This window comes from Elephas maximus, chromosome 16 (genome assembly GCF_024166365.1).
Source record: "Elephas maximus indicus isolate mEleMax1 chromosome 16, mEleMax1 primary haplotype, whole genome shotgun sequence".
NCBI classification, from domain to species: Eukaryota; Metazoa; Chordata; class Mammalia; order Proboscidea; family Elephantidae; genus Elephas; species Elephas maximus.
Window position 1 is genome coordinate 49,205,076 of NC_064834.1, and position 27,322 is coordinate 49,232,397.

Consider the following 27,322-nt stretch of genomic DNA (forward strand, 5'->3'; position numbering starts at 1 on the left):
GCTCGTCAGTAACAAACGCGCCAATTGGTGTGTGTTATCACGTGATCTACGGGAGTCCCACCCCCTCCTCGAGGGACAAACTTCATATCCCAGGTTGTCCCGAGACAGGTCCCGGGGCGGAGCTCCAGGGCTCCTGCTGTTGCGCTTGCGCCTGTCTGTGGTCGAGGATGGGCTGGCTGTGGGTCCGGGTCCCCCCGCTGGTGTTGCGGCCGGCGGGCCACGCTGGGTCGGATTGAGTCTGGGCGCCGAGCTGGAGGGGCTGGCAGTGAAGGGCGGCGGAGCCTGCGGGGCTGGATTTAGCTAATCGGAGAGCCGGCAGGTAAGAGCAAAGCCGCGGCTCTTGCTCGCCATCCTGGTCCCTTTTTCTGAGGTGGGGCCCTTTCCTGGAGCCCTGTGGAGTCCCCGGGTTCCTGCTCTCTTTGCTCCGCCCTGCAGGGCCGTGCCCTTCGCTGGCTCGGCCAAGCGCACCCTCCGGGCAGCGGTAACGAGCGGAGCAGGAAGGCCAAGCAACCCAACTCGCTCATTTCATGGATTTGGAAATTCAGATCCAGAGACAGGATTTTACTTGTTCAAAGTCTCGGAGATAGTTCAAGGTAGAGTCCACACAGGAGTTTTTTTTTTTTTTTTTTTTTTAACTTTCAGCCCATCGCACTTTGACCACGCCGTCCTCCTTGAGAAATAAAACCTCTTCCCGATTTCTCTAACTGCAGCTTCGGATTCTGCAGTCGGATTCTCTCAAGCGGAGCTCTGGTCGTGTGGGCCCATCCTTAGCTTCTGATATTGCCACTCTGTTTTCTTCCCAGCACGTTAGTCCGGAAGCGAAGTCATGCAAATGAATAAAATGCTGCCCTTTACTGATGCCCGCCCGAGTTCTGCTGCTTGAGATTGCAGATATCCTGAGAGCAGCATCTTTGTTCAGATGAGATTTGCCACGACTTTTAATCTGTTTCCTCTGCCTGCTGGTGGCTTTGGAATCTATCCCTCTCTGTCTACTCCCCACCCCCATTTCCAGCTTCCCTATGAGGCAGATGGTGATTTAGTGCCTTGGGAAGAAGGGATTCTCCCTTTAGTGCTGTGGCCTACAATCCCTAGTTGGCTGGCAGATGTCACTATGGCCTGTGGCTACCACTGAGGGGTCAGAGTGCTCAGGGCTTGTTCTTGGAGTGACAGTGAAACTGTTTTGCTCTACTTCCTCCCCTGTTCACTCTGAAATCCTCCCCCCCATTTTTTTGAGGTCTGCCCCCCCACCTTAATTTCCTGAGATGAAAACTCCATATGCTTTATTGTAGCCGATGGACTATATACACATCTCTTTCCTGGCATCCCCTCCCCAGTAGCTAAAGTTGGGGAGCTCTGGCTTCCTACTTTGTACACTCAAATCTGTTCTGTACTCTGCATATACAAACTGTTTATGTGTTTGGGTTGGCTTCAGGTTGGACTTATTTTCTAAATGTCTTCTAGCTCTTAAGTGGTATGATTCTAATAGCAGTTGCAGTTTCTCTTTGATCAAGAAGAATGGTAGCGGCAATTGTTATCATTAGGAGTATCCTTGCTGGTATTTGTAGGACAGATAAACATCTGACCAGCCTTTCCACTTTTGCATCACTCATCCAAGTGTTCCAGGTCATTTATTCATTCAAGTATTTATCAAGCACTTCTATGAGGCAGGTATCGTTGTGCTAAGCACTTTATAAACATTTCATTTATACCTTACTGGAAACCCTGGTGGCGTAGTGGTTAAGTGCCACGGCTGTTAACCAAGAGGTCGGCTGTTAACCAAGAGGTCGGCTGTTAACCAAGAGGTCGGCTCTTAACCAAGAGGTCGGCAGTTTGAATCTGCCAGGCGCTCCTCGGAAACTACCGCACAGTTCTTCTCTGTCCTATAGGGTCGCTATGAGTCGGAATTGACTTGACAGCAGTGGGTTTTTATACCTTATTAACTATATACATAGAATCACAAAGGGTTAGAGCTGGAAAGGACCTTAGCATTTAATCCTACCCTCTCATTGTATGGGAACACAAGGAGATTGAGTCCCAGCAGGATTAAATGATTTGCCCAAGATCACAGAACTTACTCAAAAACTAAATCTAGTTTTTGAGGCAGGGCTTTCCTGTGGGGCTTAGAAATTCAAGAGGTGGGTGAGAACGATGGGAAAAGCAGTGAATCTGAGAAGGAAGGTATTTTTTATTGACTAGAAGAGTTGGCTCTACGGTGGCATATAATTTACATTTTTCACAAGTAAGGAATGCAACTGATTTGCCAGCTATACATAGGCAACTCTCCATTAACCATAATGAGGGAATGAACGGTGGTGTGGACAATCCAAAAGCCACCTGGATTTGTTGTGGGGTAATGCTTTGTCCCACTTTGATCTGATGTGGCTGTCCACTATTTTGAAAATTCATGCTTCAAGACAAATCATGATCCCAAACAATAGGAGTCCAACTCAGAGAAAGTGGGAAGTTTGTATTTTTCCTTTTTCTCTTTTCTACCCCCGCCACATGCCTTCTCTTAGTTTCCTAGGAGGTGATAGGAATGGCTCGTTCCTTTACCCTGGTGCAGAGTATGGGTCCCTGTGGATTTGTGTTTCTTCCCTGTCTTTGTAAGCCATGTCTGCTGGGTTTCTGTTTGCCTTAGGCAGTTATAAGGCTTGTGGAAGGAGGTAATTAAGTGCTTTCTTTGAAAGACCTTTTGTGGGGATGAGCCAGGGTGCAAGGAGAGACATTGCTCCGGTTACCGAATTGAAACCTCCCTAGAGTGGAGCAGCCTCCTCCAGTTTCTGCTGGGTTTTGAGCTGCCTGTTAAATAAGTCAGTGGAGTTGCTGAAGACAAAGCAGCCCTCTGTGGCCATCCTGGGGGAAAATGAAATACTTTCTTTTCTGCTAAAGGACTTTAATCTGCAGAATTGATGAGAGGATCATCACAGGAATCTGTTAGAGCATCTCTGTCTTCTGTTCTGGGCACTGCCTGGGCAGCCGACCTCCTTCCATTGTTGTTGGATGAGGTAGACACAGCATAGAGGAGATGGAGGCATTTGCAGGGGTGCTGTGGAAAGGGCTAAAGAGCTGGCTGGAAAGCTTGGGTCCAAGGGCAGCAGGGGGCCCCTCCCACTGCTGGTATTTACTGTCTGTGGTGGTATTCTGCTCTGGATACCTGAGGTTGTCTTGGCTTCTGTGTATCCTTGGGCTGGGGCTGGGGCTGGGGCTGGAATTGGAGATAAGGAATTTTGTGTTATGCAAGGAGCAGCTGAGCTGTCCCGATGAGGAGACGGGAATCTCATGCTGCCAGCTTGGGTCTGCTGGCCTGTAAAGTCAGCCCTGAGTGCACGGGCAGGACTCAGATAGCATCAAGGAAGATCTAGGTGCAAGGTCCGTGTGCCATGCACTCACTCCCCCACTTAGAGGAGCCAGCTGTTCTTGGGAAGAACAGTTGTGAGGAGGAGGACTGATGAGACAGGGCATGCAGGAGACCCATACTCCATCCAGTCATCTGTCTACATAGGTAACTCCAAGGAATCTTCTTGAGCTTAGAGCTGCCTGCCTCTCCTTCACCCCTTTACCGTGGCCCTTGTCTTAGTTATGTAGTGCTGCTACAACAGAAATACCACAAGTGGGGGGTTTTAACAAACTCATTCATTTTCTCACAGTTGAGGAGGCTGGAAGTCCAAATTTAGGACACTGGCTCTAGGGAAAGGCTTTCTCTCTTGGCTCTGGGGGAAGGTCCTTGTTCCTTGGTGATCTTCATGTGGTGTGTGGCATCTGTCTCATATCTCCTTGTGCTTCTCTATGCCTAATCTGGTTTTACAGATTTTAGGATTTAAGACACACTCTACACTTAACACTGTCTCATTATCATAACAGAGAACACCCATTCTCAAATGGGATTATAACCACAGGTTGGGTTTCACAACACGTTTATGGGGGACACTGTTCAGTCCATAATGGCCCTGTACTCTAGATGTTCATCACCTCAGATTTGCTGCGCACCCACTTGGTATGATGTATATAGGATTTCTGTAGGCTAAGAACCTGCAGTCCTCCCATGTAACTTGGTTGAGACATTGGCACTGCATATTCCCATAAGAAATGAAGTGACCTCCATACTTCACACAGCTTGTGACTGGCCTAGCTGGGTCCCAGTCTTAGGTCTTTGTCCTCTAAGCTGGTGCTTTGGGTCTCCCTGCTGGTGGGAATAGGGAGGGACAGGAACCACGCTGGATCCTCACAGTGGTATGCTCTCCTAGGAGCCATGCGGGGCCAGCGGAGCCTGCTGCTGGGTCCAGCCCGCCTCTGCCTGCGCCTGCTTCTGCTCCTGGGCTATAGGCGCCGCTGCCCACCTCTGCTCCGGGGCCTGGTACAGCGCTGGCGCTATGGAAAGGTCTGCCTGCGCTCTCTGCTCTACAACTCCTTTGGGGGCAGTGACACGGCTGTTGACGCTGCCTTTGAGCCTATCTACTGGCTGGTGGACAACGTGATCCGCTGGTTCGGGGTGGTGAGTGACCCCCAGGGACCAGGGAAAGGGATGTTTTGGGGTAGGAGAGGGACACGTTTTAGAGGCTAGCCCTTATCCTTAGGGAAATTCCTGAATCTGCTTGGGTGTTGGCAAGGATCTCTTGCTGGGTCTACCTCACACTTTCAGACCTTACTGGTGTTGGCAGGTGTTCGTGGTGCTGGTGATTGTGCTGACTGGCTCCATCGTGGCCATCGCCTACCTATGTGTCCTGCCCCTCATCCTCCAAACCTACTCAGTGCCACGACTCTGCTGGCATTTCTTCTATAGTCACTGGAATCTGATCCTCATCGTCTTCCATTACTACCAGGCCATCACCACTCCGCCTGGATACCCACCCCAGGTGGGTTCCCATAGTGGCATGGGAGGGGAGGGGGAGTCACAGGCTGTGGAAGCCAGTTCCAGGGGTGGGGAAGGAGGGTGCCTTAGCATCTTCTGAGGTGCAAGATTGGTGCTGCTATAGCTGCCATGATGCTTTTCTCCCTTTGCACAGGGCAGGAATGACATCGCAACTGTCTCTATCTGTAAGAAGTGCATTTATCCCAAGCCGGCCCGAACACACCACTGCAGCATCTGCAATAGGTGGGTCTTGGCTTTGCCCTCTGTGAACCCCAGCTGTGGCCCTTCTGCTGTAGCCCCAGGGCAAAACCTAGACCTGGAATTTAATAATATTTCAATGTTATGATGTACCCGCCATGCACCAGGCACTGTGCTATCTGTGACACCTAGTCCTGAGAATGATCCTACGAGTTAGGCATTATTGTCACTCACAGACACCGAGGTTCAGAGAGAAGTTACCTCGCCCAGTGTGATACAACCAGTAAACAGCAGAGCTGGGTTTGAAGTAAGGCCTGGCTGTCTTCACAGTCTGCCCTTTCCACCTCGGCAGGATACTGGTCCTTGTAGGAAAGGACTGGCACTGACATCTCAAGAACCTTGGCCACTGTAACAGAGCCTGTGTCCCTCCCTCACAGGTGTGTGCTGAAGATGGATCATCACTGCCGTATCCTTTTGCTATCTCTTCTGCCTGAGGCCTTTTTCTTGGCTCCAGAGCACTGCACAGGGTTAATGGCCACAAACCCAAGGCTTCTAGCATCACCTTGGAGAGAGCGCTGGGCTCAGACGTTTGAAGAGATGTGGGGGCTCACCATCTCCTGAGGGGAGCAAAAGGCAGACAGGCTCTGTGGGATGCATCTCCTTGGAGCAAGGATTTGTCCTAGCAGCTCTTTCTCCTGTAAACTATCATGCTGACAGCTGCTGGATGGGTACAGGAGAAGCTCCATGTAATAGGAAGAGATGTCTGGGCTTCTTTGGCTGTCCCTTGGGTGTGCCAGATAGATCCACTGGTCCCCTTCTGCTGTCCCATACAGATATCTGGTTGACCCTAGCTAGGCTGAAGTTCTGGCGCAGATTCCTTGAAGGATTTTAGTTTTCCTGCTTTCCTAGTGGGGCTTGTGAAGGCTCTGAAAAGCTTAGAACACTTCCATCTCAACCCCTGGAAACATCTTCCTGTTTTCCTGCCTTTGGAAAATTAATTCCTGGTGCCTGGAATCCTTGGGCTTGGGTGATGCCATCATGAATCAAGGATGAACCAGAGAGGGACAGCCACCCCTTGAAGTTGTTTGATCTTATCCTTAATCCTTTTCTTACCAGCCTGGCTAAACAACTGTGTGGGCCACTACAACCATCGGTACTTCTTCTCATTCTGCTTTTTCATGACTTTGGGCTGTGTCTACTGCAGCTACGGAAGCTGGGACCTTTTCCGGGAGGCTTATGCTGCCATTGAGGTGAGCCCGTGGTTAGGAGCAGGGCAGCTCAGTAGAACAGAGCTTTGGGGTGTGGAATCTGTCCCTAAAGATGGGGCTGGTAACACCCCATTCTAGAGGCCTGAGAGTATAACCAGCACTGTTTTCAATCCCCTTAGAAAATGAAACAGCTCGACAAGAACAAACTACAGGCGGTTGCCAACCAGGTGGGCCGTCCCCACCCCACTGCCTCCTGCTGCTCAGGCCTGGGGGTATAGAGTTGCTGAGGCAACTGGGGCTGGGCCTGCTAGTTTAGTTGTGGAAGCTGGTTGAGTAGCTCCTGTAGATTGGATAGGGGGTGTTTTGAGAGGCTGTGTTCAATGGGTATTCTTAAGTGGCTTGGGGACAAGCTAGAATGTCCCTAGTATGTGAGTGTTAGGTTACCTATCCCATTATCACCTCCTCTTTGGGTTGAGCAAGGACTCTGCCATGGCGATGGCCTGAGCAGCAAGAAGTCTGTAAGTCTGTGTAATGGGGCTCCAGGGGTCAGAGAGTTCACTGGGCTAGGCAGGTCATCCTTTGCTCCAGGTCATCTGCATCCATGTCAGGATTATCCCTTTCCCACATGTCTTTTAGGACTCTATTCTGAGCATTTCTTGGGCTTGTACAGTTGTACCTTGGGTGTCCCTTCAGATGCTCACGTTTCTCTCCCTTCTAGTCAGTCCATACTGGGTGTGGGTCTGGTCTCCTCTCGGGGATAAAGCCACATAGTGAAGGAGTTCCAGCTGGAGAGTAGAATGGCTTCCCCTGGAGCCCCATTTGTTAAGTCAAATCTAAAGGCCCAGGGTCGGCTCCTTCTGTGCTTTGCCATCTTGTCCAGACCTGCTGTGCCCAGTGTTTGTCCACGTGGTGATGTCTCTGGGCTCAGTCCACCCATCTGGCTGCTGCCCTGACTCCTCTGTGGCTTTAATCTTCTTCTTGGCCTGGGTTTGGATCTCACCTATAGGTGCTGGGAACAAATTGCTGGAGACCACCAGAGCAAATGAGCCACATTTTGCTATTTTGTTTTTTTAGACTTATCACCAGACACCACCACCCACCTTCTCTTTTCGAGAAAGGATAACTCACAAGAGTCTCGTCTACCTCTGGTTCCTGTGCAGGTATCCAGCTCTCATTTTTTTAACAGCTGAAGGGAGGAGCAGCTTGAGGAAAACCTTGTTAGGTGCCCAATACAGGCAGGAACCCATCCCTGTGTAAACTGCCACCATTCTATTCTAATTTAGGCTGGCAAAGAGTCAGCACCAAGGACACTAGCACTGAGTGCTTGTTATGTGCCAAGGTAAGCTGAGTTTATTTTATTTCATCCTCACAGTAACCCTAAAGGGTAGTTTCTTGCGTTTCTTAGATAAGGAGAACTTAGAGGGGTGAAGTGATTTGTTCAGTGATACATAGCTAAGAACGGTAGAGCTGGAATTTGAATTCCATGCTATCAGATTCCAACCCCCTGTGCTTTTACTACCCTGTACTGTCTCTGTGGTCACTGTGAGTCAGTGGGTTTTTTTTACTGTCTCTCAAGTATGGATGGATGTTTTTAGAATCACAAAACATTTTTCTTAATAATACAGACTTATTTCTCCATTCTCCTTTTCACATAGTTTATTCTTAGCCCATGTTGATGCTTTTTTGTTAATGATTTTTATAGACATAATGCAGTAAGAGTTAACCTACAGTATAGGATACTACAACTAAAATAGTAGGCCTTGCCTCAGGCTAGGACATAAGGAAGACATAGGCAGAGAGGTCCCTGTCCAGTTGATTCCGACTCACGGCAACCCGTGTATGCAGAGTGGAACTGTTCCATTGAGTTTTGAAGGCTGTGACCTTTCAGAAGCAGGTCGCCTGGCTTATCTTCTGAGTACTAATACTTGAGCGCTAAACCATTGAGAGGTCCCTACGTAATCGTTATCACTCGGATCAGTTACAGGCCTCCCTCCAGCCCCTCTAAGCTCCACCAATCTTTGCCTCTTTTTTCTTAGTTCTGTGGCACTTGCCCTGGGTGCCCTAACTGTATGGCATGCTGTGCTCATCAGTCGAGGTGAGACTAGCATTGAACGGCACATCAACAAGAAGGAGAGATGTCGGCTACAGTCCAAGGGCAGAGTGAGTAGGGCTGAGGGCCTGGGGTGGGTGGGTTAACAGAATCTGCTGCCCTGTAAACAGGCTAGGGCAGACACCCTAGAACACCAGAACCATGCTTCACTGAGGTTTATCGTAGCTAATTTAGATTTGAAAGTTGAACAGGGATTAAGTAGAAGGGGCTCCTAGAAATATGTGTTCTTCTTGGCTCCAGGTATTTAGGAATCCTTATAACTACGGCTGTTTGGACAACTGGAAGGTATTCCTGGGCGTGGACACGGGAAGGTAAAGTAAAACATCTAGATCAGTGCTGCTCAATAGAACTCTGACGAAAAAATGTTGTAGACCCGTGCTGTCTAAATACAGTAGCCACTGGTCGCATGTGGCCACTGAGCAGTTGAATTGTGGCTAGTGTGACTGATAAAGTTAGAGGACGTTATACTTTTTTTTGCCAACCATGCAACCCCCTCGCACATATTTTCCTAGGCATGCTACGCGCATTGTACGTGCAGGTGTGTAATTTGCAAAAAATTTGGTAATTTTCAATCTTATTTTAATTAATTTAAGTAGCCACGTGTGGTTAGTGGCTATCATATTGGACGGTGCAGTTCTAGGCTCCAGGAATAGAGATCATTGCTTATTGGAGCCAAAGGGGGTTCAGTGCAGAACCACATGGTTTAAATAGCTGATGTGGCTTCAAGATGACTAGAACAGAATCTTGAGAAAGCTCTTCTCCAGAAGAGACCTCTAGGTAGGTAGAGTGGCCACCAGTCACCTCCCACTTGTGTGGCAATGTCTGGAGTTCAAGCCAATAATTTGTGGGACTGAAGGAATTTGTGGCAGAGATCATAAGATCATAAATGAGGCTAGCTCTCTCGGCACAAGGGTGGTAATTTTCCAAATGGAACTACTGAGACAATAACAATCAGGTGACCCTAAGTACCGTCCTACCACCCCCTCCCATCCTCATAACATTCCTGTCTATCACTGGGCCTGCAGTGACCCATTAGAAGTTTAACTTGAAATTTCTAAAGGCTTTCAAAGCACTAAAGGTGCATTCACTGGACAAAAATTAGGGAGAGGAGATTAGAATTTTTTTTACCTTTGTGACTAGTACAATACCAAGGTAGCTTCAGATATATCCTTGCTGAGGAATGAGGATCTAGAAGAAGAAGACCTAGAGCTCTTGGAACTCAGAGACGTCTCCATCTTCTCTTGTAGGCACTGGCTTACCCGGGTGCTGTTACCTTCTAGTCACCTGCCCCATGGGAATGGAATGAGCTGGGACCCCCCTCCCTGGGTGGCTGCTCACTCAGCTTCTGTGATGGCAGTGTGAACTGGAGTGTGTCAGCCGTGACTAGCATTCATTCTGCTTCCTACATTGTCTCAAGGACCTCCAAGGGCAGTTTTTCTTGGAATCTTTGAACAAGAGCCAGTGGGCCTTCCTTAGGATCCCATGCAGGGATAACTCAAGGACCAACCTGCTGGCTACTGCAGAAACAGGGCATGATGTGGGGAAATCCTGGGACTGATGTCCCTTTACTCAGGCAAACAGAAGTTCCAGTCCCAGACGGGCTGTTTGGCAGCTAGCCAGCTTGCCCAGTGCTGACCACAACCTCCTCCGGGTTACGGCACTGGGCTTGGCCACCACCTCTCTCACTTGCTGTCTAAGAAAATACCTGAATGGTACAGTGAGATCCTGACTTCTCAACAGGGCAAAGGTATCAGGCTGCTGCTGAGGTTACTGCCACTTCTCATGTGCTGGTGAAGGGTGCAAAAATAAAGGTATTGGATTTTTAAACATCTGTGCTTCTCACTCTTTGCCTTTACTGTAGGGCAGGGAAGGGGGAAAGTTAGGGTCCAGGCATAGTGAGTAGGTGTTCTGGTCATGCTCCCTACGCCCTACATGTAGGGGCTAAATGCGTTGAAGAAGCCTTGGCTAATCCGTATCAATAGTGTTCTTCTATTGCATGCTAGTGACTCCTCTGGTTATGTGCTCCTGAGGCACAGGGTGGGAGACGGGGGAACACCTGACAGCCCCGTTACCAAAAGAAACCTTTATTCTCCAGCAAGTACACACACATCCATCCACCCTCCCTGGTCCTCAGGGCCACATTCATTTGCATTCACCCCTCAGCAGCACATCTTCCTTTTTCGGCCATATACATGAAAGAGCCCACAAGATCCTTCTTCACATACAAGTAGTCTCACACTTCGTTACTTCACAAACCCATTACAAGTCAGGATTCCTATGTTTCTTGTACAGCCGTGCAGCAGAGGCCCAGCATTTGTGCTGTGTCAGTGGAGAGGAAGTCAGACGCCAGTGGTCTCCCTGCCTTGAGCAAGATGGCTCAATAATTAGTAATCCTGGGTTAGATTGTCAGTGAGGACAGTCACGGCCAAGGCCAAGGGCTCAGCTGCCGGGGCTCCCCAGCAGAAACCTGTAGGCAAAAAAAACATTTGCAGTATTAGTTATGAAGTTCGTTTCGACCCCCATCTCGCCCATCGGCTAGAAACTCACCACTCTCCCCTGGCTGACACTGCTTCCTTGCGCACCAGTCTCTTCTTGTCATCCAGGGGCTTGGCTAGGGCCCGGATCACCTGTGGTTTGTAGGGCAGCAGCTGTGGAGTCAGAAGAAATAATCTGAGCCTTGCTCAAGACCAAGACAACGGAGAGAGCCAATTCTCTGACTTTGTCCAATTAATGTTGAGAAGAAAGCAAAACTTGTCTTGTTTTTCTTTAGTGATTCCAGAGGATGCTATGTTGCAGGATAGTCATTTTATTATAGGGTAGTGGGGATTTACTGAGTCCACTTTGGGCCCAAGGAAGAAAATCCTTGCCTGTCTACACCTTGTAGTTCATACTTCAGTTACACAGCAGGGTTGCTAATCCCATTTGACTAAGGCAAAAAGGTACTTCTCTGGCTCATCTAAGAAATTTCCATGCCAGAGAGGGTCTGAGGTACTCACCACAGGGGTGGGCAGGCGAGTGAGTGCGTGCATACACCGCAGTGCTGCTATCCGGACCGCCTGGAACACAACCATAAGGAGATGAGGGGAGGCATGAGAAGGTGAGACACAGGTGCCAAAGGGTTGCTGGGGCTCAACACACCATGGAAGGGCTAGAGCTGAGGTTCAGAAACTTGGTGACGAGGGTGTCAATGTGAAGACTCATGACTTGGGGTGCTTCCAGTAAAAGAGGCTGAAGGCAGCTGAGGGTGGAGAGCTGTACCACACAGTCAGGGCAGGACAGGGCCTCCAGCAGCAAGGAGAGAAGCTAAGGGACAACAGGAAAGTGGGGGGATAACCACGTTACCCGATGATCCTGGCTATCCTCGTCCCCTTTCTAGTCTCAGCTAGAAACCAATGGCTTTGTCCCTTACTCAGAGGGTCCGACTGTAGGACTTACTGTGGGCAGCTCTGGCAAGAGCACAGGCTTGGGCAGTCTGTTAAGTACATGAGATAGACCCTTCAGGTAATTTGGCTTCACATCTGTAACAAATGGAAAAGCTCAGGGGAGAAACTAGACTTGGACAATAGCTTGAGAATTCAACTCTAATCTCTGAGCCTGGAATATCAGCCAACAAAGAAGTAAAAAACCCCTCAAGCTCAGAATAAGCAAGGTATGCCAATCATAAGGAAAAAGGAGGACAAGAACCTGAAAGTTTAGTCTTGTAGGTATAGACCACGTTACAGCTCTGAAGCAGCACTCAGGCCCTGAATTACCACTTTAGGGAATGTGGTCTGGGCAAAGCAGAGAAGATGTGTGTTTGGGGCATTCCCTTCAGGCTCTCCTCACCTTGCGGAGCAGCATGGAAGCCCTGGACCAAGGCAGGCACGTTATCCGTGAAGAACCGCTGGCGGAACATGATCCGCACTTCAGCATGGCCAGCGCGGGTCAGTACGTCAGAGCAGTCGGACATGAGCAGAGAGAAGCCGTCAGCTGCTGCTGGACCTAGTTCTGGATCACTCAGGAGGCCCATGAGCTAGAAAAAAAAGTCTTTGAGGTACATCAGAGAAGAAGGATCTTGAAGACCCAAGAGGAAAATGGAAGTCGCATCTGGAAGGACAAGGATTGACAGGGAAGTTCCTGGTGAGATCCTAGGCTCTCCTGTCTCCAGAAAAGACTTACTCGGTCTGTGAGGCAGGAGCTGCGAGGGTGGTATCTGAGCACTAGGGCCTTTGTTACCTGTAATCAGAAAGAGAACAGTAAGGGCGTGCACGACCCTCAAACCCAGAACCCTGAGAAGCATATGCTTCTGGTTCATGGTCAAACAGATCTACTTTATCTAGCCAGACATAACTGCCAGTCCAGTTCCTTACCCAGAGAAGCAATGTGAAGGCCTGAACGCTGTATGGCCCAGAGCCCAGGCCAGTCTCCACTTTGTCCATAGCCAGCTGTATGAATTCATCCAACTGCTGCCCTAAAAAGGAGGGAAGAAATGCTGATGTAAAGGCTACAAATTTCTCCTTTAATAATGAATGTAAATCTCCTAAACGCAGCGCTCCCTGAGAAGCTGTTAAAAAAGAACAATTACCACTCTGCCTGTGGACCTTGCCCACTCAGCTCTAGGATGCGGGAGCGTGGAGTTCTCATAATGCAGGGGTGCCAGCATTTAAACAGCAACGGCTGTCTACTTGCAACAAAGAACTGTCCGTAACAGCTCTGCTGTAGGGAGTAGGATGGCAGAAGTAGATCAAGCATTCTGCTTGTACTCACCCCCCCCTTATGCCCTGCAATGCTTTGCCCAACTCTGGTCTTGACTCTCATCCCAAAGGCTGTCCTAGGGCAGTGCCTGAATAGTTTGAGCCCTGTTATACTATCAGCAAGCTCCTTTTATGGTGATTCAGGGAGCTCTTGCCCCAGTCTTGCCCTCAAGCTCCATGCTCATCCCTAGTACCTGCAGGGTGCTTGTTGAGGAGTCCTGCGAAGCACTTGGCAGCAGCAGTGGAGGAGAAGGGGCAACTGTGGCAGCAACTCAGCTCTAGAAGCTCCCGCATGAGTTGGTTCAGCTGAGGGATTTCCACCTACAGAAAACCTAGTCATGTAACGGACCCAGAGAACACTTTGAGAGATACCGAGCAGAAAGTGGCAGCAGGCGCCAGGATGGATGAGAACTAACTTCTCCAATGGGGGAAGTGAAAGAACACCAGCTTAGCCTGTGGCAAATTTCAGCCCAGAAGTCACTTAGAACCTGCCTCCCCTTGTGGTTAAACAAGTATGCCCCCCAAATGTGCTCACGTTTCGTGGCAGGGAGCAGACAAAGGCCATAAGCAGTGCAACTAGCCGCCGCTGTCCTGGGGAGCCACCCTGTAAAGGAAGAAGAACCCTATCAGGCCTGTCCTGCCTGCAATAGGCCTGTCTGCTTCTATGCCCATCCCAGACTTACCCTCATCAACACATTTGAAGGACTTACGTCCTAAGATTCTCTTCCCCGATCCATCAAACCCTCACCTGGAATGGCTGGAATCTGCATGGGAAGCTGTTTTCAGGCAGAAAGGAGATGTTGCCATCCAGAAAGAGGGGCACAATGCAGGCCACACTCTGGGCAGCTAAGCTGAGGGTAGAACATGTGATGTTACCCAAGAAGCCAGGATTCTAAAGCAGCCCTCACCTCCACAGCAAAGCTTTTCCAGCAGGGGTTCACGTTAGAACCGCTGAGTCAATGGGCCAGGTCATGGTCATTCACATACTCAGTTATGAACTCAGCACATGTTATGTGCCAGGCACTGTTCCTGTTCTAGGCCCTGGTGATACATCAGGGAATCAGATCAAGTCCCTATTCCCTTGGTGCTTACAATCTAGTGAGAGAGCTCAGTGTATATTTAAAAAATGCTCCCCAGGTGATTATTATGCACATCTGCAGCTAAGAACTACTGGCCCGTGGCTCACCCGCCCCCAGAGCCCAAAAGCACGGAAAAGCCCTTCTCTTACTTTGCCAGCAAAACTTAAAAAACAAAAAACTGGCTCCACATTTAAACCTGGGTAAAAGGACAGCTCAGAGGGCAGCTGTCTGCTGCTGCTTGTTCAGAATGCCAACACATCTATGTTTTACTCACTCGGGGCTCAGGTGGGTGGTGGCAGTGCCAATGACAGACACCATGGCAGCCAAGACCTCATCCTCCAACAGCACTTTTCTCAGAACTGACGGCTCCTTCTCTGCAAAAACAAAGTAACACACACACATAGAGACCCATGGGGAATCACAAGGCCGTAAGTGAGTGGTTCAGAGTTCCGTATGGCTAGGTCCTATCATTATGACTGAGGTAGGACCCGAGTTACAACAGCATCAGTTTTTAATCTGCCCCTAGTAGTTCTGTAGACCTGAGAACAGTCAAGGGACTGGAGATGCAAGTGGTCTAATCTGAGGCCACAGGGAGCTCTTTGGAACTTTGTGCACAGTCCTTGGACTTGGCAACACTGGAAAACAGTGGTGTCACTAGGGTTGGTGTCACCCCCCTCCGTGGACCTCCGTCCCAGACCATAGAGAATCCTTCATGTTTTCTGCACTAATGTTACTGATAAATCCTAATTCCTGTACAGCATCTCTTCTTTTCCTTTAATTACTTACGTTCTCAAAAATGTTATTGATACGGGTTCACAAATACTAACTACCACATTACCGTAGCTAAAACACCAGGAAATCTGACAGAATCTGTGACCATGGAAACACCGGCAGCAAGGAGAACCACAGTGGGTACGTACAGCAGGGGCTTGCAGGGCGTGCAGATGGAATGTGATTCGAAGCATCATTGTAATTGGGGAAAAGTGACAGCTCTGACCAGAGAGCATGAGAAAGTTAGACAGTCATTTTGGTGTCACCCACTCTGACAGTGTCACCCGGTGTGGTCCACACCCTCTGCACTCCCCTAGTGATGCCACTGGTGGAAAGTAAGTGGACAGCTGATAGGAATGTTTTTAACATCAGCAACGGTAACAATGGTCTTTTCGAAGACTTAAATAACACGGACTTACCTTCATGGGCTCTTACCATTTATAGCAACTATCAAATATTGAGCACCAGCAGTCTGAATCCACCAGGCAGTCCTTGGAAACGCTACGAGGCAGTTCTGCTCTGTCCCATAGGGTCGCTATGAGTGGGAACTGACTCGACGGCAACGGTTTATGTTGCCATGCACTATACATGATCTCGTGTAATCCCTACCAACTACCCTGTGAACTATTATTTTTTCTCTCCATTTTATAAATGTGGAAACTGAGGCTGAGAAGGCTAAATATCTTTGCCCAGGTTAGCAAGTGGTAGAATTGAGGATGAAACCCAAACAGGTCTGCTTGACTCCAGAGCCTAATTCTAACTAATGTCATAGCACTTAAAAGAGAAAAAAAGAGTATATCCTTTTGAGTGTTACTAACACTAATAGATTTTGGTTCCTACCATTGGTCAGGTTGGCAAACTTTTCTCTGAGACAAAGAATTCAAAATAGTAAGCTTCTGAAGGTAGAAAATTGCAGTACTAGCGATTCCCAGAAGGTGGCAGTGCTGTTCTGTACTAGTGGAAGGCAGCCTTCCTAGAGGAGGGGTAGTGAAGGAGAAGAGCAGTGTGGTTACCTGGCATGGAAGCCTGCACAGCCAAGGCAAGCAGGCAAGGTACAGCTGTCTGATGGAAATACCAGCAGCTCGCGGGGTCCTGCTGGCATTTTTCTGCCACCTGCTGGAGGCTCTGACAGACAGCAATAACTTCACTGGATCCTGTAACCACATTCCCTGTGTGGCAAGAAAGTCAGTGTTCCCTGTGAGGTTTGTTTAAAAGCACCTCCAGGTATTTCAGATACAGCAGATGGGAAGAACAATTAAAGAAGAGTGACTAAGGAGACCAGAAAACAAAAAAAACAAACCCAGTGCCGCTGAGTCGATTTCGACTCAGAGCGACCCTACAGGACAGAGTAGAACTGCCCCATAGAGTTTCCAAGGACTGCCCGGTGGATTTGAACTGCCATCCCTTTGGTTAGCAGCCGTAGCACTTAACCACTACACCACCAGGGTTTCCAAGGAGACCAGGAGTCTCTTATTAAAGAGCCAAGGAATTTTATTCTCGCCTATTCCTTTCATTTATTCAATTTTGGAGTTGAGATCTGTTCTGTGTCAGGCTGTGTAACACAAGTGTTCACATACATTCTCTTACTGTTTTCCACAACAATCCTAAAAATCCAACAACTCCACCATTTTGTAGAAGAGGGTATGGAGGCTCAGTGAAATTATCTCTGGTTTTTCAGGGTCACAGTATGTGCAAAGTCAGAAACCAAACCCAGGTCATACTCTGAGCCCACTCTTCCTTTTACTACATAACTGCTGCTACAACAATCACTGCAGACATCCTACCCAAGGGCTGCATGTGCAGAGAGGCAGGGATCCCAGGTGGTTAGTGAGGGCCCATGGTGATCATGCATAGGTCTGCAGTAGCAAGAGCTGCTGTAACTTTTGCCTTGGAGCAGTACTTCTCACTCAAGTTTGAGGGGCAGGGATCTTGCACATTACTTGGGGACCCTGTTCAAATGCTGATTCTGATCAGTAGGGGCCTAAGATGATGCCCATGCTGCTGGGCAACAGACCATTATTTCGAGTAGCAAGGCCTTAAAGTTGTGCTTCTCAAGTCTGACTCCACATTAAAGTCACCTGGGCAGTCTTAACAATTACTCTTGCCCAAGACCCATCCTTCCTCAGAGATTGATTCAGTTGGACTGAGTGAAACTCAAGCACCAAAACTTTTAAAATGTTCTCCATATGACTTTTATGTATAGTCACAATTAGAACCACTGCCTTAGAGGCATCGACTCCGAAGCTGGCCATTGCTCCCTATTCAGCTCAGCCCAGCACTTGGCCCTTGCCTACTCCTTATTTTGTATTGCTGGTAGGTAGTTACCTTTGTCCATCTGCCAGAGATGCTGCAGCAGCAGAGGCAGGGTCTTCTTTACAATGCTGGGATGTGTTGATACAGCCGACAAGGCTTGCAGACAGCGCAGATGCCTTGAGCATTTGGTGGGCCCATCGCCTCTAGCCAAATCTGACTCTCCTGAAAGGAACACGAGACAAGGTTTCACTGTGTGATGGCAAGCATGGAGGTTCCCAAAGTCTTCCTGGGAAGGAGTGGGCTACAGAAGATTAGAGACACATACCTACATGCAACTCCTCAGCAAGCTTGGGCACTAGGTGGCTGCTGAAGGCCACAGGGTAGAGAGTGGCTAGGGTTCCTGATGCTTCCATTGCTGCCACACTGCTGGGGGCACAGGGCAGATGAGCATTAGCTGAGCTCTGGCCCACTATTCTCTTACCTAGGCCTGCCACAGACAGGTTCAGGAGTGTGGGCCCCTGAGGCTGCCTTGCTGAAAATGAAAAGCAGGACTCAGGTACCTATCCCACTGATTTGGACACGACTTCTTAATGCCGAGAGAGAAAGAAACAGAAAGAGAGAGAGCACAGTCCTGCATCTCTCCAATTGGTTAGCAGTCACAGCCAAATATGGGGCCCACCTCCCCTAAGGAGAGCCAAGAGTCAGAAGCAAGAGCCCTGATCCTTGCTGGTTCTCTTGTTGCCAACACAGAGGCAGGGAAGAACTTGCTCTATCTCGCTGCTTTAGATTCTCACCAACTCTGGGACTCCTCCTCCAGGAAACTCAGTCTGTATAGGTGACCCACTGCCAGCTCCAAGTCCCCAGAAGACAGGAGATCTGTGATTAAAAGGGAATGTGAACCTCAGCTTTCCTTCCCCACAGCCACCATACCCAAAATCCTATTAGAAATCTCAAATCATTTAGAGTTGTAGTATGAACTAGGATATTAAGACTGTTCTTCACTTAAGACAGGAAATCACAAGAGAGGGACCAATACCTTAAATTTCTGTCTTCCCTCTTAAGATGTACCTGGCTGGGCACCCAAGACTGTAAGCATACGGATGCCAACAAGTTGAAGTTGGGTACTGGGGTCTGTCAGGTTCATGAACACCAGTGAGCACAGCTGGTCCTTGAAGCCACTCAGAGGCTGTTCATCTAGAAAAAGACAGATTAGAGGGAAACTCTTACATTCCACAGCCCTGACTCAATAGTGATGCAAAAACACCTTGGGCAGGTTTAAGGAGCTTAATCCAGTGGGTGTCCAGGAAGCCCACTGGGAAAAAACAAACAGATCTGATCCAATAAGTTTTCTCTTATGCTACAACCTCAGAACAAGGCCACTGTTCTAAACGATTTCTCTTTACAACTCCTTGCCCTGCTGTGTTTTATAGGGCTACAGTGCTGCACAGCCCTCCAGGTTACCACAACTGAAAGGTGAACCCACCTTTGTCTTCATAGCCCCATTTCTGCTGCAGCTTCAAAAACCCAAGCATCATTTCAAGGATTGTCCGCCGCTGGTTGCTCTGTAATGTTTTAAGTGGTAATGAAATAAAAAAGTCAGAGAGAATCAAACAGAGTATCAATAAGGAAACAGAAAACTTGAATATCACTATGAATCTATTAGACTATATATATATACACGTATATACACACACACACACACAGTCCATTCCAAAACAGTGAATACACATTCTCAAATGCACATGGAACATTCAAGAAGACAGACCGTCTGTTAAGCCACAAAACAGTCTTAGTAAATTTTAAGACTGAAATAATACAAAGTATCTTTTCTGATCATAATGGGATGAAACTAGAAATCAGTAACACAAGGAAAAACTGGAAAATTAACAAATATGTGGAAATTAAACAATCTTAAACAACCTATGGGTCAAAGAAATCCCAAGGGAAATTAGAAAATACCTTGAGATGAATGAAAACAAAAATAAACACCAAAAATTATGGGATGCAGCAAAAGCAGTATTAAGTGGGAAATTTATAGCTATAAATACCTACATTAAAAAAGAAGAAAGATCTCAAAGCAGTAACCTAACTGTATACCTTAAGGTGTACAGAAAAGCAAAATAAACTCAAAGCTAGCAGAAGGAAAAAAATAACAAAGATTAGAGCAGAGGTAAACAAACTGGAGACTAGAAAGAAAAAATTCAACAAGAACAAAAATTGGTTCTTTGAGAAGATCAACAAAACTGACACACCTTTAGCTAGACTAAGAAAAAAGAGAAGACTTCAATTACTGAAACCAGAAATGAAAGTGGGACTATTACTACTGATTTTATAGAAATTACAAGAATTATAAGAAAATACTATGAACAGTTGTATGCCAACAAATTGGATAACTTAGGTGAAACAGATGAATTCCTAAAAACGTGCAAACTACCAAAACTGATTCAAGAAGAAATAGAAAATCTGAAACAGAGCTTTAACAAGGAAATTGAATTGAATCAGAAGCTTTTCAACTAGGGCGTCAGTTGTTTTGTTCCAGTTCAAATCCCTGCTGAGAATTTGCATTTCTAACAAGTTTCCAGGCAATGCTGCTGGTTATGAACCAGTTCTGAAAACCACTAAAAGAGCTGTGGTTTTCAAAATTTATTATACATAAGAATCATCTGGGGATTTTATTAAAATGTAGGTTCTGATTCAGCGTATCTGGGGTAGAAAGAAAAAATCTTCCGCAGGGGTCTGAACTGGTTCAAAGCCAGGGACCAGATGCCTTCACTGGTGAACTCTACAGAACATTAAAGAATTAACACCAATCCTTCTTAAACTCTTCCCAAAAACGGAAAAAGTAGGAAAGCTTCCAAACTTATTCTATGAGGCCAGACTATCCTGATACCAAAAAGCCAAAGATACTACAATAAAAGAAAACTATAGGACAATATCTCTTAGGAAATCCTTAACAAAATACTAGTGAACTGAATTCAATGGAATACTAAAAGGATTATATACCATGACCAAGTAGGATTTATCCCTGGAATGCAAAGATGGTTCAGTATATGAAAATCAATCATTGTAATATGCCACACTAATAGAATGAAGGAAAGAACCCACATTATCATCTCAGTTGATATAGAAGCAGTTGACAAAATCCAGCACCCTTTCATGATAAAAACACTCACACTAGAAGGAACTTCTTCAACATTATAAAGGCTATATAGGAAAAACATGTAACAGCTAACATCACACTCAATGGTGAAAGACTGGAAGCTTTTCTCTTAATACCAGGAACAAGACAAGGATGTCGGCTTTTGCCACTTCTATCCAACACGGAGTCGCTATGAGTTGGACTTGACTCGACAGCAATGGGTTTTTTTGGATTCAACACAGGGCTGGAAGTTCTAGCCAGAGTAATTAGGCAAGTAAAAGAAAAGGCATCCAAATTGGAAAGGAAGTAATAAAATTATCTCTGTTCATTGATGACACGCTTCTATATAGAAAATCCTAAAGAATCCACAAAAAAACTGTTAGAGCTAATGAATTCAGCAGAGTTGTAGCATACAAAATTAACATACAAAATCAGTTGTATTTCTATATACTAGCAATGAATAATCTGAAAAGAAAACTAAGGAAACAATTCCATTTACAATAGCATGAAAAATAATAAAATACTTAAATTTAACCAAGGAGCTGAAAGACTTAACACATTGGAAACTATAAAGCATTGCTGAAAGAAATTAAAAAAGACCTAAACAAGTAGAACAATATCCTGTGTTCATGGGTTAGAAGGACTTGATATTATTAAGATGACAATACTATCCAAAGCTATCTACAGATTCAATGCAACCCCTATCAAAGTCTTAACAGTGTTTTCTGTATAAACAGACAACAAAAAACAAACCCGTTGCCCATGAGTCAATTCCGACTCATAGTGACCCTATAGGACAGAGGAGAACTGCCTCACAGAGTTTCCAAGGAGTGCCTGGTGGATTCGAACTGCTGTCCTTTTGGTTAGTAGCTGTAGTTCTTAACCACTATACAACCAAACCAAAAACCAAACCCGTTGCTGTCGAGTTGATTCCGACTCACAGCGACACTATAGGACACAGTAAAACTGCCCCATAGGGTTTTCAAGGAGCATCTAGTGGATTTGAACTGCGAACCTTTTGGTTAGCAGCCACAGCTCTTAACCACTATGCCATCATGGTTTCCTAATAGAAAAACCCATCCTAAAATTAATATGAAATTTAAAGGGACCCTGAATAGCCAAAGTAATCATGAAAAAGAACAAGAAGGATGGACAACTCACACTTCCTGATTTCAAAACATAGTACAAAGGTACAATAAGTGTGGTATTGGCATAAGGATAGACATATAGACCCAGAGACTAGCACAGACAGCCCAGAAATAAACCCTCACTTATATGGGCAATTGATTTTCAACAAGGGTATCAAGACCATTCAATGAGGCAAGGACAGTTTTTTCAACAAATGGGGCTAGGAACACTAGATATCCACATGCAAAAGAATGAAATTGGACCCTTACCTTACACCATAGAAAAAAATTAACTCAAAATAGATCAAAGACCTAAATTTAAGAGCTAAAACTATAAAACTCTTAGAAGAAAATGTAAGGGAAAAATCTTCAAGACTTTGGATTTGGCAATGGATATGACACCAAAAGCACAAGCAACAAGAGAAAAAACAGATAACCAGACTTAATCAAAATTAAAAACATTGTGCATCAAAGGACCGTATCAATAGAGTACAAAGTTGACCCACAGAATGGGAGAAAATATTTGCAAATCATGTATTTGATAAGAGATTAATACTCAGATATATAAACCTTGAAAACATCATGCTACATGAAATAGGCCAGATACAAAAGGAAAATATTTTATGATTCTACTTTTATGAGGTATCTAGAACAGACAAATTCATAGAGACAGAAAGTAAAATAGAGATGACCAAGGGTTGAGGGGAGCGGGAAACAGGATATTATTTAATGGATACGGGGTTTCTGTCTGTGATAATGAAAACGTTCTGGAATTAGACAGTGGTGATGGTTATACAACACCGTGAATGTACTTAATGCCACCTAATTGTACACGTAGCAATGGTTAAAATGGTAAATTTTATTTGTATTTTATCGCAATAAAAAAAGTGTAAAAAAAAACGTGAGTCAGGGAAAGAGCAAACAAAGGAACCAACAGTAGCTAATGGGGGCAAAACCCAAGATCTACCATCTGGACTCAAGCTCAATATTCGTGTTCCTTCTCTATAAGAAAGAGATCTTGGCAAACACATCCCACCATTTCCCTGAAAGATTCTCCTCCCTTACCTGATTATGCTTGTGGAACTGTTCCAACAGCAAAGGCAGTACGTTGCTGGTGATGTGGTCACAGGCCCGGGCAGATGCACCTGCAGCTGCCTGCAACAGCTTGGTACTTGGCCATACCAGTTTCATGTCTGGTTCACACAAATGGTGCCTGCAGTCTAGAGAGGTAGCATGTCACAGACCTGAGAATAAACTGAATGTTGCCTGATCCCCTGCAGTCCATAAAAGGTAGAGACTGAGACCTGAGACAGTTTGCTAGCAGTTACTACTCAGGTTTGTCTTCAATTCAAAGTAGGATTGCAGCCCTAAATCACTGAAGATGTGGGGGCTACCCATGAAAGGTCATTGGCCCTTAAGCAATTTTATCTCTAGTGTTCACCCCCCCCATTCTGGCTCCGTGGCCCCATTACCCTGTAAGATGTTGTTAAGGAAGGAGTCAAGAAGGTCCTCATCATCAGCCCTTAGCACAGAGCACGACAAGCACGCAGTCAGGGAGTGGAGGGCTGTCAGACCCTCTGCCTCCACTCGCTCACTTGCCGTCTGGAACACCTGTCAGGGAAGATCCCATGGCTACTGAGGTGAGCCTGTACCACACGAGACCCCAGCCATCCACCGTTTATTTCCTTGGGCATGGGAGGTTTGAGAACCTTTAGAGCACAGCAATGGAAATCAACCCCTCGATGAGTTCTTCTCAACTGGTATGTTCTCACCAAGTCCTTAGTCTCACTAGGATTAATACACATGCTTTTGGAGGAACAGAACGCCAATTCTGAGCAGTAGCCGCTGAGGAACCTCTATTCTTGGTCTCTCCCTCTGCCCCTCTATGCAGCATGGCACCATGACCTATGCTTCTTACCAGGGAAGGACAGGAAGTGGGCATTGTGCAAAGGTGATCTAGTGCTATCACTAGGCAGCTGACCCTCTCATTGGGACTTTCTCCCTTGTCATGCAACTGCAAGTATGCCCCCTTGCTTGGCCCTGGGGGCAACAAAGGGAAAAGGACAGGGTATATTATTTTCCCTTATACCTGACAAACGGGGTTAACAGTAGTGAGTTTGTTTAAGTAACACTCACCTCTCTGCGGATAGAAGCCCAAAGGCTGGGGAGGAAGTCCTTCAGTTCCTTCTGTCCATACACAGCACAACAAGCAGTCTGCCAAGTGAACCACACGTATCAGCTATCACACTCAGACTTTCTAGGATATGCAGGCATCTCAGCATAATGGCACCTGAGGGAGCCTGGCTCTCAGCAGAAAAGCCAGCAGTGTTTCATAACAGTCCTACCCAAGGCATAGGAAAATAGGAGCTCACCTGATTGATGAAAAAAGAAGCTTAAAGGGAGCCTTGGCCTACCTTTCCCAGATTACTCCTCAGTTACTATGGGACAAGACAATATGTAGCTGGGAGCTTTAGTCAACATACAGACCCAGATCCTGGGTATCCCTCTTTTGTAGACCATCAAACTGTTCCCTGGCTCTCCTAGAATCTATAATCCTTAGCACCCCTAACTTACCTAAAGGCAGCTAGACCCTGGAAGGAGAAAAATCACTCACTAGAGTCTGCAGAGAATCCAGCTTGGCACTCAGGATCTCAGAATCCACTTTCTCTATCAGAAGGGGCAGCAGGAACTGTGGGAGAGAAGGAAGAACTTAAGCCTGGGATGGTAGTGTCTCAGCTACACCAGGGTCAACACTGCCTCACTGCCATCAGTCCTCAGGGGCAGGTGTTACATCAAGGAACTACATTCAAGTCCAGAGTTAGGATTGAAAGGTAACCTTTCTGCCAAACTATGACCAGACCCCAAGTCACCTGAAAAACGGCCTACTTTGCAAAGCTATAGGATTTCAAAAGACAGTACCACATAGGAACTAGATTACTATTTTAAAGGAAAAGTTGGTAAGGTTTGCTACTTTGGAAGTCTGACTGCCACAAGCCTGAAGATGCTTGTAGGATGTCACTCTCTAAAATGCATACGAGATCCTTCTTTCCCCCCATACTTTTACTGTTTTTTCTTCAAAACTTTCGATGGGCCGAGGCTATATATCCTAATCTTGGTAGACCAACCTCGGCAAATCGGGGTGTCGAAGCCAGCACAGCTCGAAGACTGAGGATCAAGTCTTCTCTCTGGATACCATGGGGATCATTAGGTGGCTGAAAAAGCGAGAAGGGCCATGGGTTTGTATAACTCTTCTTCACACTTGGACATAAATTTCAACCTGGCAACCCTGCAGAACAGAGTAATATTTACACCCAGTCTGGCAGAAGAGTATGATATGAGGCCCCAGCAGGAAGACATGCTTGCTCTTTATGTGTTCTTTGGGGATTTTTTCTTTGTAACAGTAATTTTCTATCTGACTACATTGCTTGTATCTTACCACTCAGAAATGAGCACCCTTAACTGTCTAGTGTATTACTTTTTCTCTCTATATGTAATGACTATGTGTTAGTATATACTATTTCCCTATAAAATATATACTTTAAAAAAAATGACACCTTCTGTACATATGGTTTGTAATCTGTTTTTTCACAATATATTCAGAATATTTTCCCATTATATTAGCATATTCTTTCATAACACTAGTTTCAGTGGCTGATAGTATTTCACTCTGTGGTTGGGCCACAACTTAAATAATGCACCTTTGATGGAAATATCTATTTTACCATCCTTATATAAACGCTGTACTTCTTGCAATATAAAATGCTCCCCCTCGAATATAGGATTTCTCGGAAAACCAAAAGTCTAAAGACATAAAAAGCACTGCAGGTTTCTACATCAAGACGACAAGAGGAAAACATGCGTCAGGTTTTTTCCCCTTTGGAAGCCCCACCAAAAATAAAGGTTTTTTGTTTGTTTGTTTTTAAGACATAAAGCTAAAGGTTGAAGAAAACAGAAGAGATATTAGCAACAAAATTTCAGAAGCTGAAAAGCAAATGGGTAAGAAGAAAATGACTTAACAGGCCCCAGACAACAGAATCCTAGGAAGGCTGGGGAAAGCCGAGTAACTCCTACTCCCAACACCCGGCACAATCCTTGAGAGGCTTAAGAACTGGCAGTACCAGGTACCTTCAGAGCTGGGCTGAAGAAACATTTTGACCTTCTAGCTTCCCTCCCAAACTCCTTCCTAACTGTAGCAGAATCTGGAGGTTTAATTCTCTGGACAAGGTAAAACAGAGGTCTCTGGTCTTGGATATGCAGGAGTATTGCAGTTGAGGGCTTCCAGAGAGGAGGGGATGGGGGAGGTAAGTACAAAGGATTACGAATCAGAAGGAATGAGGATTTATCGACAGCAGCTGAAAACTAGATATAAATGTAGCAATACCTTCAAAATCTTTGGGAAAAAGGATTTCCAATTCTTTGCAATTTTCAGATTTGCAAAATCTAAAAAATGTTGCCTTTGGATGTGCACCATCAAAACGATGGAGTAAACCACAAAATCAGGAATACCTGAACACACAAAAAAGGAGATCTAATCGAAGACAAAGGATAAGGAAATTCCTAGGATAATGATAACGGAAGATCCAATATCTACTCTGCAACAGGAGTAGGGAGCAACTAGTTGAGATTGGATCACATTTAAAAAGTTTGTGGTCAAACTGTATCCATAAGCCAGCCTTCCCTGTAGAGCAGGGGCTGCAAGCTAAACCCCATGGGCTAAAACCAGCCCTACCCTCTGTTTCTGTATGGCCTGAAAGCTAAGAATTGTTTTTACATTTTTAAATGGTTAAAAACAAATCAAAAGAACATTGTGTAGCATGTGAAAATTATATGAAATTCAAATTTCAGCATCCACAAATAAATTTTATTAGAATATAGCCACACCCCTTAGTTATATACTGTTTTTGTGCTATTAACAGCAGAGTCCAATAGTTGCAACAGAGACCACATGGCCCACAAAGCCCAATATATTTACAACCTGGCCCTTTAAGGAAAAGTTTGCTGTCCGTGCTCTAGAGTTAGCACAAAACACAGGGGACAGTGCAAGTCAAAGGAACCCTCACTTGGACAGATGAAATCCACTATGATGATGGCATGTGACCAAACTGGTTGATAAGACAATACTTTTAACAAAAATAGTTACACTACAGCCAGCTATCTCTCTTTTAAATAACATCTGGACAAGATTGCTCTGCTTCCCATAGACTTCAGTGCAGAACAACACACGAAAATCTGCTTGAATAACAGAAAGTCTCCTTTCATTATCTACATAAAAGCTTGTTTTGCCTAGAACATATATAAGTAGCTGGTTAACAGTGATTGTCTCTGGAGGAAAAATGGATGGTGGTAGTAAGAATGTGTGAAAGGGTCTTAATTCTCTACCCTTTAAATGCTGAATCACACTCACTGTACTACCTTGCAAAAAAAGTGAATAAAACACTCTTCCTCTCCCCCAAATTATAAATCCACATGTTCTCTGATCCAGCGATTCCACTTTTAAGAATTTATCCTATCACTGTACTCACAGACATGTAAAATGATACACGTACAATATTAATCCAGTAGAGGACTGGTGAAATTAAGTAGGTATTTCCATGCAAGGGAATATTATACAACCATAAAGAACGAAAAGGCTAATTTATAGGAAATCCCAAGATATACTGTTAAATGAAAACGGTAAAGCACAGGAAAAGTGCGTATGTATGCTACCATTTTTTGTAAAGCATCTGCCTACACAGGAATGAAATAGCTCCGTAAAGATACAGACATAATTTTAAGAACTGATTGACTATGGATGGAGATAGGAGGTTGGTGGTAGGGAGATTTCTATCATTTTGCAGCTTTTGGATTTTGAATCA

The 27,322-nt window shown here is 45.9% G+C and overlaps 2 protein-coding genes across 7 annotated transcripts in view; one reads left to right on the plus strand and one right to left on the minus strand.

Annotated features, from left to right (window-relative positions):
• Window positions 1-84: 84 nt before the first annotated feature.
• On the plus strand, window positions 85-10,201 carry ZDHHC16 (zinc finger DHHC-type palmitoyltransferase 16). Of its 2 annotated transcripts, XM_049855977.1 has the most exons (11): window positions 85-319; window positions 4,245-4,492; window positions 4,659-4,853; window positions 5,004-5,092; window positions 5,485-5,513; window positions 6,164-6,297; window positions 6,435-6,482; window positions 7,330-7,415; window positions 8,292-8,415; window positions 8,606-8,676; window positions 9,613-10,201. In XM_049855977.1, exons 2-11 carry the CDS (start codon window positions 4,250-4,252, stop codon window positions 9,725-9,727), a joined length of 1,134 nt encoding a protein of 377 aa, XP_049711934.1. In that variant the 5' UTR covers window positions 85-319; window positions 4,245-4,249; the 3' UTR covers window positions 9,728-10,201. The 2 variants fall into 2 exon arrangements, with proteins under 2 accessions (XP_049711934.1, XP_049711935.1); XM_049855978.1 differs by lacking the exon at window positions 6,435-6,482 and having other exon boundaries at window positions 86-319; window positions 9,613-10,200.
• A 232-nt stretch (window positions 10,202-10,433) lies between these two features.
• MMS19 (MMS19 homolog, cytosolic iron-sulfur assembly component) overlaps window positions 10,434-27,322 on the minus strand; it is a 33,918-nt gene continuing 17,029 nt past the window's right edge. For 3 of the 5 annotated variants that reach the window (XM_049855969.1, XM_049855972.1, XM_049855973.1), the window contains 23 exons: window positions 24,593-24,679; window positions 24,082-24,156; window positions 23,604-23,681; window positions 22,940-23,078; window positions 22,533-22,687; window positions 18,685-18,763; window positions 18,270-18,395; window positions 17,996-18,077; window positions 17,527-17,627; window positions 17,274-17,423; window positions 15,962-16,117; window positions 14,452-14,551; window positions 13,847-13,949; window positions 13,634-13,702; window positions 13,293-13,419; window positions 12,715-12,815; window positions 12,524-12,580; window positions 12,191-12,377; window positions 11,801-11,883; window positions 11,504-11,668; window positions 11,362-11,421; window positions 10,913-11,013; window positions 10,435-10,832 (listed from right to left, as the gene is read on the minus strand). In XM_049855969.1, the coding sequence (XP_049711926.1) occupies window positions 10,805-10,832; window positions 10,913-11,013; window positions 11,362-11,421; window positions 11,504-11,668; window positions 11,801-11,883; window positions 12,191-12,377; window positions 12,524-12,580; window positions 12,715-12,815; window positions 13,293-13,419; window positions 13,634-13,702; window positions 13,847-13,949; window positions 14,452-14,551; window positions 15,962-16,117; window positions 17,274-17,423; window positions 17,527-17,627; window positions 17,996-18,077; window positions 18,270-18,395; window positions 18,685-18,763; window positions 22,533-22,687; window positions 22,940-23,078; window positions 23,604-23,681; window positions 24,082-24,156; window positions 24,593-24,679 (2,409 nt within the window). In that variant the 3' untranslated portion in view covers window positions 10,435-10,804. Of the gene's footprint in view, window positions 10,833-10,912; window positions 11,014-11,361; window positions 11,422-11,503; window positions 11,669-11,800; window positions 11,884-12,190; window positions 12,378-12,523; window positions 12,581-12,714; window positions 12,816-13,292; window positions 13,420-13,633; window positions 13,703-13,846; window positions 13,950-14,451; window positions 14,552-15,961; window positions 16,118-17,273; window positions 17,424-17,526; window positions 17,628-17,995; window positions 18,078-18,269; window positions 18,396-18,684; window positions 18,764-22,532; window positions 22,688-22,939; window positions 23,079-23,603; window positions 23,682-24,081; window positions 24,157-24,592; window positions 24,680-27,322 lie in introns of all 5 variants that reach the window. The other 2 variants (XM_049855970.1, XM_049855971.1) reach the window with 2 other exon arrangements.